This window comes from Vigna unguiculata, chromosome 9 (assembly GCF_004118075.2).
Source record: "Vigna unguiculata cultivar IT97K-499-35 chromosome 9, ASM411807v1, whole genome shotgun sequence".
Lineage (NCBI taxonomy): Eukaryota > Viridiplantae > Streptophyta > Magnoliopsida > Fabales > Fabaceae > Vigna > Vigna unguiculata.
In genome coordinates, this window is record NC_040287.1 from 38,741,492 (window position 1) to 38,754,504 (window position 13,013).

Sequence of the window (13,013 nt, forward strand, 5' to 3'; positions counted from 1 at the left end):
TTGAATAATATTTCAATTAAAAGTAGTCAAATGTATAAATTATTTAAAAGTTATTATACTTAATCTAAAATATAGACATCATTTTTATAATTAATGCTTCGCGAGGATGAATACGAGAATATGTAAATCCGTTTTCTTATATTTATATCTATTGAATACAAGACGGATATATGAATTCATTTTCTTATATCTATATCTAGTCAATATAAAATTTTTCATCAAAATGATTTGCAGATAAAATATTTCTAAAGATGATTTGCAGATAAATATTTCTAAAGAGTTTAAATATTCATTTGAAAAATGAGAAGAAAACAAGACGAAAAGTGGCCAAGAGAAAAACATAAAAAGAATAAAAATTTAGGAGATTTAAAATTTAATTAAACTTTTAAAAATTACTTTATAATGATAAAGTATGATCTCGAATATATATGTGTATATTAATAGTTGTACAAAAATTAATAAATATATAATTATTATCCTGTAAATTTAAATTTAAAAATAAATATATTAAAGTATATTAAAATAAAAAATTATAAATTATTACTCTCATAAAAGAATTCATCTCCTAAGATTCTTGAATGATATAAAATATTTTTAACCAATTTGAATTGCAAATTTAATCAAATTAAATGACATAAAATATTTTTAACCAATTTGAATTGCAAATTTAATCAAATTTAACCTAATAAAATAGTGCACAATTCAAAATTAATTTAAATCTTGATGCTTACTTCTAATAATCACGGCGATTCCGATTACCTTTTGTATTGGGGTCGAACATAACTAAAACAATGACCCAGAATCATATACTAGTTTCCCTCGTATTATAGCCTGTGAGGAGGCGAAACGTGACATCGGAATAAACATAAATTACAAATGTTAAAGAAAAAAAAAAACTCGTGGATGCTTCTATATCCTAAATTAATATTGACTTAATTGAATTTTAAATTATTTCATACAAAAGATTAGAGTAGAGCATAACTAAAACAATGACGCAGAACCATATACTGAATGAGGCTAAACAGACACGATGACACCAACATAAAACTTAACTACAACAACTGAAGAAAAAAAAAAGCAAAATAGGGGATGCTAATATATCCTAAATACCTACAAAGCATTACACAGATACACAGAAGCCTCTCCCCAAATTAAAACCACCTAGGAATCAGTATAACAAAGCAAAGGTTCTAAGAGAAGCAAGGTTAAACCAAATCACACTATAAACATGTATGCAACCTGAAGAAAGTGCTACACAATCAGAGATTCTTCGAACTCGATCCACCCGCTGAAAAAATAAGAGTAGATCGAGCACCATATCACTCTGATCATCAACAACCTCCATCCAAATCTTCGTTCATTCATAGCAGGTTAAGGAAAATCAAGTCGTAAAATTTTCCGTAAGTCACTCGTGGCGCAGTTCGTGGCCGCGAACTTCTTAGTGATAAAAATCGGTAACGGAACGGAGTTTGGGGGCGGCGACGTTACCATCAACGAGTAACCCGCATACAAGCCCTCCACTTTCTCCGTCGAAGGTGAAGTCAAGCTTTTCTCCATGATCTTCGTCTCGGTAGTTACCTCCTTCTCGACGGTTTCCGTCGGCGGTTGTAGATCCGGCGTCGTTTGAGAAAGTAGCTCGCCTCTTTTGAGGATTTTGACCTGGCCCATGACGAGCTTCTGCGGCTGGTGTTTCTGAGGCCTGGCGGGTTGGGCCGGGCCACGGGCGTCTCGTGGGACTGGATCGGCCCGCTTCTTGCGGCTTCGGGAACTCCGCTGGAACTTAGGGTTAGGGTTAGGGAGTTTCATGTTGGAAAAGTTTGGGGCTATGGCTTGGTAGTGGTTCGGTGGTTTGTTTGCGAGAAAATCCTGTGGATGAAGAACTGCAACGTCCATCTGGAAGAACAATTGAACCGAAGCAAGATTTCTTGCAGAAGAAAATGAACGGTCAAGGGAGAAGATAAGAATACAGATGGGAGAAGATTGAAGAAGAAAGAAGAAGAGAGTAGTTGAAAATTGAACGAGTGAAGAGATGAGAGGGTAAAAGGTTTTTATTTAAGCGGAGGCGGCTTAGGGTTAGAAGTGGAAAAGAAGAAGAGTGGTGCTTTGAAGTTATTATAGAAACACCCTCACTCTCCCCCGTGCAGCGTTGGAGCCACGTATTTTTGTTGAGTCATGGACGCGGTATTCTTTATTTGCTTGTATGGCGCGTGCGGATTGGGTTGGGGATTTGGGAGGTCAAGGAAGACATGTTCAAATAAAAAATAATAATTAACCTTTTCTGGGTATTCCAAACGCATCCACGCATCGGGTTGAGGGTGTAAAATTAGAAAAAAATAAAAGAGGGATATTAATCGACGCGTATGTTTTTCCTAATGTTTAAATATTGTTTAATTTGTGTTACAGAACGTGGTACACGTGGCAGACGATGAGAGGGTAACAGAGACTGTAGTGATGCAACGTGAGGTAACCGACGTCGGTTTAAGGTGGCCGGTGGTTTCCTTGGATTGGGCCCCAAGCTACCTTGTTTCTATCAGTTTCTTCCTTAAAAAATAATATTTAAGATGATTAAAACATATCAGAAATTTTATTAAAGATTATTTTCTAAATTAAAAAATTTCTATATATGACGCACTCGGGTTGGATTGATTTTTATTTATCTATATGAATTGAAACAATTTGGAATATAATTCCGGATTTAGAAGTATATTTATAATCAAAATTTATATTAAAAATTATATATTCTCAAATACACAATTCATAATGTATTTAAAAAGATATTTTAAATTATATAATTAAAATATAATTTTATTTTTTAAATATATTTTGAAATGACTATTCTATAAACTATTATAAGATTTTAACCCACCTTCCAATTAAAATTTGAAATACATAAAAAAATACATTTGAATTGAAAATTTTAAAGATAAATTGTAAAAAGTTGAATTCAGAATTTGTCACTTTTAATAACTTGAAATTTATTTTAGTATAATTTTTATTATTTAAATTTAAATTTATATCGTATTTATTTTTAAGAATAAAATTATAATTTTATAATTTTATTTTTTAATATTTTTTTAATCTATCATACCCATCAAATCATATATAAAAATTCACAAATTTTCATCTCATTTTTTCTTAAATTTTATGATATTTTTCTTAATTCAAACAATACTATTTCATTTACTTACTTTCTTTCAAATCTTCACCATTCCAAACACACAAATTACGATGTAGGAGACATTCATTTTGATGGTCATGAGAAAAAAATTCAACTTATTCGAAACTATTATATCTAAAAATAAAATTAGGTGTGCAAATCAATTTGTACGGATTTAAATTATTTGGATAAACATATTTGGATTAAAGTGGGTTCAAACGATTGTTGGATAAGAAATTTAAATTAAAAAAAAAAAAAAACTATGGATACACGATCTATACATGGATTTAAGTATAAAATTAAAACTGGCATCAGATCCAATTAGAAGTCCAATAAGATTTAGAAGAATTGTTGAAATTTTACTTTTTGAGTTGAATGAGATTTTGTTTATGCCACGAACTTTCCAACGTTCTTACTTCTAATAAAATGTATTGTTTATTTTATCTTTGTCTTTAAAAATAAAATTTAAAATTTATTTTATCCTTATTTTTAAAAATACAATTTGGAAAATCTTTATTTTAAATATTTTATATTCTATCTATATGTAGTTTGAACATTAAAAAATAAATCAAGTAGTTTTAAGAAATATTATAATTAAGTAAAATAAAAATAATAATAAAAGTAAATGGTAAAAAGAAAAAAGTTAATATGTGCGTGTTAAAGCATTATTTTTTTGAAAAAAATAGAGAACGGAAAAAAAAAATACAAGGAGATTTAAAAGAATAACCATGCATTTAAATGGACATGTGATGAATTCTTATAAATATGGTAAATATGTATGAATGTAATAGGAATGTATAAAACAAAGAAGAGAAAGTAAGTTAGTGAAAATAAAAAGGAAAGAAAGAGATAATACAAAGAAGATAAGACGTTTATCTATCTATGAAAGAAATATTTGCATTAATTATAATAATTGTAAAAGGAAGGATAAAGCCACAGATAAGAAAGAAATGAAGAAATGGTGAAAACAAAAGAAATAAAGTAAAAGAAAGAGAGAAAGAAAAAAGGAGAAGTTTAATTTTTTTTATGGGCGAGAAGTTGAAATAAGATAACAGAAGAAATTTGAGTGTGTCCCTCGAATCAATAAGATAATTAATAAGATATCAGAAGAAATTTTAACCTTATAAAAATAACAAAAAATAAAATTAAACTATTTTTATATTAATCTTAATAAACTCAGGTTATATTTATATTTTATTTATTTTAAATTATATATTATTCTATTTATTTATGATTAATTGTTATTTTTTTATTTATTTGTGTTTATATTATTTAATTTATCTTTAATTATACATCACTCATATCTATTTATTTAATTTAATTTAATCGACGTTCATGTCTTATTTATTTATTTGATCTCTTACGTACCCATCCTATCTAAATATTTCTTTTAACTTATCTTTATACACTAAACTCGTTTATTTATATTTTTTAATTTATTTATGGTTATATATTGGTTGTGTTGATTTGTTTTATTTAATTTATTTTCAGTTAATCATTTTTATTTATTTTAGTAATTTATATCTTAAGTTATTATTACCCTCATATGGCATTTTTACTATTATAAATAGTATAAACATATGTAAATGTGTATTTTTTTCTATTGTGGATAATCAATGTAATTTAAAACAAAACTGAATTTAAATAAATAGTGTTTCAAATGATGAAATGATAAGATTATCATCTTAATTTAAAAAATAAATAAATTTAAATTAGCTGATATTTAGAAGTTGAAAAGAGTATTATTATTTTTGGGACAAATATGTTTTTGCTCCCTGAAGTTTGAACTCAATTTGAAAATGGTATCTTGTTGAAACTTAAAGTTGTCAAAACGAGTAACGCAGCCCGACCCCGCTCGACCCACCAGGGGTTGATCACTTACCCGACCCGGTCCACCACGAGTTAGTGGGTTAAACGAGTTGACTCACAGACTCACTTAATTAAAAAATAATAATTTTTTTTCAGTTAAAACTAAATTATAATAATAAAAATTAAAATCTAAATAAACTTCAATACAATTTTAATACAAACTAAAATCATAAAAATACAAAATTATCTATGTGCTGGCTAAAAAAACAACCTAACTTGACCTAATTGCAAAGCCCAACTTAGCAAAAAACACTTGTATAATCATTTATTTGCGGGTTTGTGAGCCAATCCAACTTACGGGTTTAATCCGGGTGAGTCGGGTTCTAAGTGAGCTGAATAAAAAATCAACCTGTATTGAAATTTAAAAAAAAAATTTCAACTCAACCCGGCCCGAACCCATGGTGGGCCAGATTGTCTCGCGGGTTCCAACCCATTTTTACAGCTCTATGATAAATGTTTGGTCATTGCATATTCAAAATCATTGTTAATATATAATAATAATACAACAATTAATAATAATAACATTATATAATTATTAGTGAAAACACATGTGATGTCACGCCTCTATGTTCATATTTTTTTTATAATTTTTATAGAATTTTGAGTTATTATCAATGAGAAATATATAATTATTTTTAAAATAATTATTAAATATAAAATTAGAAAAAAAAAGTATATACAGAACAAGAGATTTAAAATAATTGTTGAGACAAAAGAGGTCAAAGGTAAAATTATTTATAAAATAATTAATTTTAAAAAAATAACTAATGATAAAACTAGAATAAATAAATGTAAACACAATAAAAAATATCCTCCTTATATATTGTTATAAATAATAATATTATTATATATTAATAATAATTAATAATATTAATATTAATATATTAATAATAATATTAATAATTATATATCAGTAATATAATGATATTATTAATAATATTAATAATAAACAATAACATTATTAATTATTATTTATATTATTATTGATATTACATAATTATTATTAATATTAATATTAATAATAGTTATAATATTATTTATTTTAATATTATTAGTAATTATATATAATAATAATTATTATTATTATTATTGTTATTAATAATATATAATAATACTAGTAATGATTATATATTATTATTATTAGTAATAGTATTATTATTATTATATAGTTATTATTCAATGTGTAAGGACCAAACATTTATAAATTTCAACCAACCCTCTTCAAATTAGATTCAAACTTCAGGATTAAAAACATTTTTGTTTAATGTTCGTCAAAAACGTTGGTTGGACCGACACTAGTTTCTTTTTTTTATAAAAAATATTAATAATATGTGGCACGTTGTTTATTATTTTTAACACCGTATAAAAATAAGAATTAAAAATAATAATTTTGAAAATACAAGACCAAACAATGATCAAATTTCGACCAGAAACTATTTTCAAATTTAAATTTAACTTCAGCAGCAAAAATATATTTTTTTCCTTATTTTTATATTTAGAATATTTAAAAAACTATAATTATTTTAATTTAATATACCGATTACTTAAAAGACGAAATTTAAAAGAAAAGAAAAAGGAAAATATCGGTTATACATAAGTATAAATAATATATACGAACTCTTAGCACGCTAATCACAAGGCCGAGGTCGAAATGCCGTACATTTTTTTTTTCTCAAAGCAGGCCGTAATCAGTGACCCAACTACAAAAAAAAAAACCACATTGGTGTTTGGTTAGAAGCAGGGCCCTAAAATAAAGCCGAGTATCAACTTTTCCTAGTATCATCATTACTTTTTCATCTGCTATTTATTGTATATAACGAGTGTTTAAGCATTTATAATGGAATTATTAGATAACAAATACAGTTATTAGGTAGCAAAACTTTTATATTCAATGAAATGAGTGTTAAGCATTTTGATTGGTCATTAATAAAAATAATCATAATTGAAGACGTGAGGTGAGACTAATACACTCGTCATGGGTGTTCTAGGATATCACGAGGTGTGTGTGTGTCTGAGCGTTACCTATTATTATTGATTAAAAAATCTAAACAATATATTAATATAATCACATTTTAAAAATAATTTTAGATTTTTCTGACAGCATGTTTTATAGATCTAATCCTCACAAAACAGATAATTTATTATATAAAAAAAGTTGAAAAGTGCCAGGTTGTTATGTTGACGGTTACAGATGCATAATAATTGTTATGGTTTGTTAATACATGAATAATGCATTGAGTGTTTCGTTGTATTGTGTATAGCACCGCCATAGTAATATGGTGGAACGTCTTAATAAATGGGTTACGATAATTTAAAGCGATATAACTAACTAATTATAATGCATCGTTTTCCCCTCATTTCTTTCTTTTAATTAATCTCTTTCTTTTCATTTCATTTATTTTCAATTCTTTCTCAACACAACAAGTGGCGTCTTAATCCCCCGTTAATTAAGCAACTGATGAAGACAAACGTGAAGTCCCGTTGATTAAGCAAATCTATATTCACATTTTTCCTCTTCTTATAAATACAAACACGCACTATTTTACTATTATTTTTTTATTTCCTTTCAAACTACGTTAATTCTTGTTGAAATAACTTGTTCTCGAAACAATTTTTAAACTACCACCCCTCAAATTCAACTATCACGTATTAACACTGAATTTATAATCTTGTAATTAAAAGTTATAATATCAAATTGCTATCGTTTAATAAATGTGATTATATTGTAAGTTAAATACAATCAATCATAAAGCGACCTTTGAAAAGAAACAATCAAATATTTTGTCAAATGTTAATTGATTATGAAATATAACATTATATTTAAATATAATAACCTATTTTGTTTGGTTCAAATTAGTTTTTGATTTTCAATTTTCAATCAGAATCAAATTGTTTTTGTTGAGAAAATAGTAGATTTAAAAATTATTTGAAACATCAATTCGGTCAATTTTTTTTTTTTGTAAGTTGTTTTCGTTGATTTGATGTTGATATACTTCTACTTTCTTTCATTTTAGTAAGCACATAACATTGTAGCATGACTCATTCATTCTCAAATTGACTAATTTAAAACCACTCAAATTTATATTTAAGAAATTCAATACATGAATGTTTAATTAATTCAAAACTATGATAAGATCCAAACCAAATTCTCATTAATGTTTAATCATTGATACTATTAGTAACCAAATACTTTTATAAATTAAGTTACCTACCCTTACATAGGTTAACTTGTATGTAGAAAGTGCATCTTTAACACCTTATAAGAAAAGCGCCTCTATTTATCCAGATCACAATATATTTTAGAGAACTAAAAATATATTCAATTATTTTATAAACATTCAAAGAACCATGTATTCTCAATTAAACTTTATTTATCACAATGTGAATTTCATTAAGATAATCTAACATGGAAAATTAAAAATTAGATTGTACAAAAAGAAGAAAACTAAACAACAACAAAAAGTAGTTAAAAAATAAACAAAAATTATGTCCATCATTAGAACGATTAAAAAATATTTTTATGCCAATTTTCTTTTTTATATCAAGACTAAAAATATATTTGTCTATCACTATATTTAGTTAATAAATATGTATTTATTGGTTGTTTTTAAATTAAAAATATTATTTTTACTTTCGTACTCATAATTATTTCATTTAATATCAATATAGTTCGTGGGGGTAAAGTTAAAATTTTGAGTAAAAGTAACATTAAAAATAATTATGAAATTACATTTTCATATTTAATGAATTTACATTATTATGAAGACTTTTTTTTTAGGAATTTTAATTGTCAAATATTTTTTAAATAAATGATTATTTTTTACAAAATTTTTTGTGGTGTTTTTGTGCAAAATAATAGTAATTTTTGCCAATTATTATCTATAACAAAATTTATATGTGTTTAAAAAAAGAAAAAGAAAATTAAAAAGAATGCTTGTTTTTTTTTTAAGTGTTAACCGTTGTCTGTATAAAAACATGGGTTAAATATGTTTTTGGTCCCTTAACTTTTAGTGAATTTTGAAATTAATCCATTTTTAAATTTTGGACCAATTTAGTTATTCATCTTTCGAAATATGTGAATTTAGTCCTTTTAATCAAATTTTGTTTGGATTATTTGACATTTCGTATGCATTTCAAGATTGTATTTCAGTTGTTTATACGGTTTGACACATTTTTACTTTAATGTTAAGTCAAATACTATTATGAATAACAAAATTTGATTAAAAGGACTAAATCCGTATTTTAAAAAATGAAGAACTAAATTTGTTCAAAGTTTCGAAATAGACTAATTCCAAAATTTACTGAAAGATCAGAGACCAAAAACATATGCAAAATGAAAAAAAAATTCAGTTACTTGCCACCGTTGAACTAATATATTTTTAACCACCGACCATACATTAAAAGGTTGTAAGTTTTTAATAAATATTTCCTTATTTTCTTTTAACCAAGCTCAATTGAAACTAAAGTTTCAGAACGTGATTTTCATATTAATTAATACGTTAAATATGAATTAAAAAAACAAAGTTTATATTAAACACCTACTAAAATTCAAATATTGAAAAATGACTTTAAAGTAGTGATTAATACAAAATTAATTATTTTACCATACACAAGAAGATAACAAATGATTTTTTAGGCTGTTAGTTTATGCCAATTAAACTCTTCCTTAGATCTAATTAAACACATTTTCTATTTTCATTGAAAAGGTAGATTAAGGGTTCCAGACGTATACTTTTTTTGTCAACATTTGATGCGTATAATTTTTTCGATTGTGACATACTAGCTAACCTTTGCCTTTCCAATTATCATGCACAGTGAAAAATCGCGTTCATAATAATGATATATCTAAAAGTAAAATATGATATGAATATAAAATATGTACATTAAAATATAATATCTTTAAATATTATTATACTTATATTGACAAGGAAAGTTATTCAAAATGTAAAATAAAAGCAAAAACATTAATATGTTACAATAATTTACTCTAATTAAATGAACATAAGTTATTATTTATGATTGATGATTTTATTTATTACTTCTATTTTTAATATTTCCTTAACGTGGTTAGTTAGCAAATTTCAAAACCATCATTTACCTAACAAATGTAACATGTGAAGAGTGTTATTTTTGTATCAATATTCCAATTCAAACCATTCTCATCTGTTGCCACTAATCTTTAACTCTACCCACGTTTTCAGTTTTTTTTCTTTTTCAGTACACTATTTTCCTTCTTAGATGATATATATTGTTAAAAGACATTTATAATTAGAAAATTTGCACCGAAAAGCAAATGTTATTCGAGAATATGGATTATTATTATTATTAGAATGAGAATTATTCTCTCCATCGTCTTTCACTGTTTCTTACTAATATATTCAAGAAGAACAAGAATTCTCCAAAATTGACTTTTTTATAAGTGGACTCGTGATAGTTACTAAAATATTATGAATTGTATGAAATGAAGGAACGATTTTGTTCTTCATATTAAGGTACCGATGTTATATTATTATATCATTACTCTTTCATTTAGAAACAAGTGTTTGACTTTAAAGGCAAAAACGTTGAAACTACAGGAGATTGAACAATACTTACTACCTAACAGCTTTTGCAACTTATCACAAAAGTTATTGTAATGTAACATTAATAATTGTTTCAAAGTAAATTTTAAGGATAATTCAATCTTACCAAATTAAATTGTGAAAATATGTTTGCGTTTATTTATATATTGTAATTTGATTTTATCTTTAGTTGATGTAGGGCTTCTAACACATCTCTCTCACGTCGAGATATATACATCTCGTATGTGAGACTAAACATTAATAGGTGGTCCGATGGTAGTTTGATAATAAGTGAAATAATATGTTCAACAAATTTCGCTACTACAGATTCTAACAATAACTATGATACTGTGTTAAGTGAATTTTAATAAGAAGTGAATTGTAAGTTTAACTTAATTCCAAAAAACCAACATATAAAGTAAGATTTACACCCACTTATATACTTTAAAATGACCTTATATCGATAAAAAGAATTTAACCATGATTTGTGAACGATTTGTACATGAAACATAAAAAATGAAGAAGTTACCTTTTTTTTAAGGATAATTAATTAATATAATTTTAGAATATTTGTTTCATATGAAACAATATTTATTCTTGGGTTAATATTTTTACATAAATATGTAACTTTTTGTTTGTAGTTTTGGAAATATTACTTCCAAGTTTCTCTTATAGTTTGTCTATCACAGACTTATAATTAACAAGCAATTATATTTTTGTCGTGGGGTAGGCCAATAACTTTTTTGGTATGAAGAATTTGAAAGTGATATTTCTTTGTTAAAGAGTAATTTTTATTTGTTTTTATTATAGACAAAAATTTGTTTGTGCACGTGAGATGTGGTTAATTACCTTAATATAGTTTGTGAAAATAATTATTATTTGTGTCATGAGATATCTAAGATTGAATATTTTTTCTAGACTATAGTCTCAGTTTAGAATTATTCATATTATGTGTATTTTTTTTTTCTAGCCTTGATAATATCATAAATTATAGTATTGATGATTATAAGTTTTTCACTGTATTAGAAAATGTAATGATACTATTTGGAATTTTGGTTCAAATGGAACAAAATTCATGATTGATTGTGTCACTAGTTAGTTACATGCTGTTTTGAGAACACTGAGGCATCATTTTTGGATTAGAGTTTATGTTGTGGAGATTATTGATTATGTGACTTTGAGATTGAAAAACTCTTGATAGATATTCATTTAAGAATATAAATTGAAAAATTATGAAATAAAACATTGATTTGGGACGGAGAAATTTTGTGTAAAGTTAATTATGGATTCAACTAATCTTTTTCACTTGATAATAATGTCTACTATGAGGGTGTAATGTGATTGTTAAACCAATAACTAACGATCATTTTCTTGATTCACAGCATTTCTTATCCGGTGATAGACACATTTTCGTGAATAAATAATTTTATACATAATTTCACACACACACACATCTTAGAAATTCTATTTGAATAGTATAGTATTGTCTATTAAATTATAATAGTTTGTTTATTTTTCTTAATTTATAGATTTTTTTCTTTATCCTGAACAGGAATATAATCAATATAAAATTTAATGTAATAATTTATTTATTGAATTAAGTCATTAATATAATTGATTGATTGTGATTAAAAATTGATCTCAATAAATAAATAAACAAAGAAATATCATTTATGCTAAAAAAATATATTGATCGTTAAAGTTCATAAAACTAACCACTAAGAATGTTAAGGTCATTAACATATATTTGTCCTCATTTGATAAGTTTTCTTTATATGTAGTAAATTTGAAAATTTCAAATTTATTACTTATATTACATTTGATAATTTATTAATGATATAAAATGATATTGTATATTTTTAATGAGATTTTATCACATTTTTTGTTAAAAAGTAATGACGACAATAATGTACACATGATTTTTAATTTAAGACTAAAAAAATTATGTGTAGTATCTCACATTTAATAAACAAGATTTTACTCTAAATTAATACCTTATTTATTAGATTTCAAAGTCAACTCCTTATCTCAATGTGATTTATTAATATTACTTTACAAAAAACTTAACACTTTTGTTAATAAATATTTTAAGTATTTACTCGATCCCACAAATCAAATTATAAGATGAAGTTTGCATTTAGTTATATAGTTATATGAGACAATGATATTATGATTCTCATTTTCTGATTCTCATTCTTTACTTCCTAACATGGTTTAATGGGTTTAGTATGAGTTATTGATTAATTTACCACTATCTTTTTCTTTTAAAAAATCAATATCACATACTAAGTCACATTAAGAAATAAAATATGAGAGTCAAACAAATAAAAGTCATACTACAATATTCCTAATTACTTAATTGATGTAGGAGTTCAATAATTCTTTTTTAATTTTTTAATACGACGTCTAAGTTTATATATTTCAAA

The 13,013-nt window shown here is 25.2% G+C and overlaps 1 protein-coding gene across 1 annotated transcript; it reads right to left on the reverse strand.

Moving 5' to 3' along the window:
• Positions 1–907: 907 nt before the first annotated feature.
• LOC114164323 lies at positions 908–2,075 on the reverse strand. The gene has a single exon (XM_028048958.1). The coding sequence runs from the start codon at positions 1,891–1,893 to the stop codon at positions 1,372–1,374; it is 522 nt and encodes a 173-aa protein (XP_027904759.1). The 5' UTR covers positions 1,894–2,075; the 3' UTR covers positions 908–1,371.
• Positions 2,076–13,013: the final 10,938 nt, after the last annotated feature.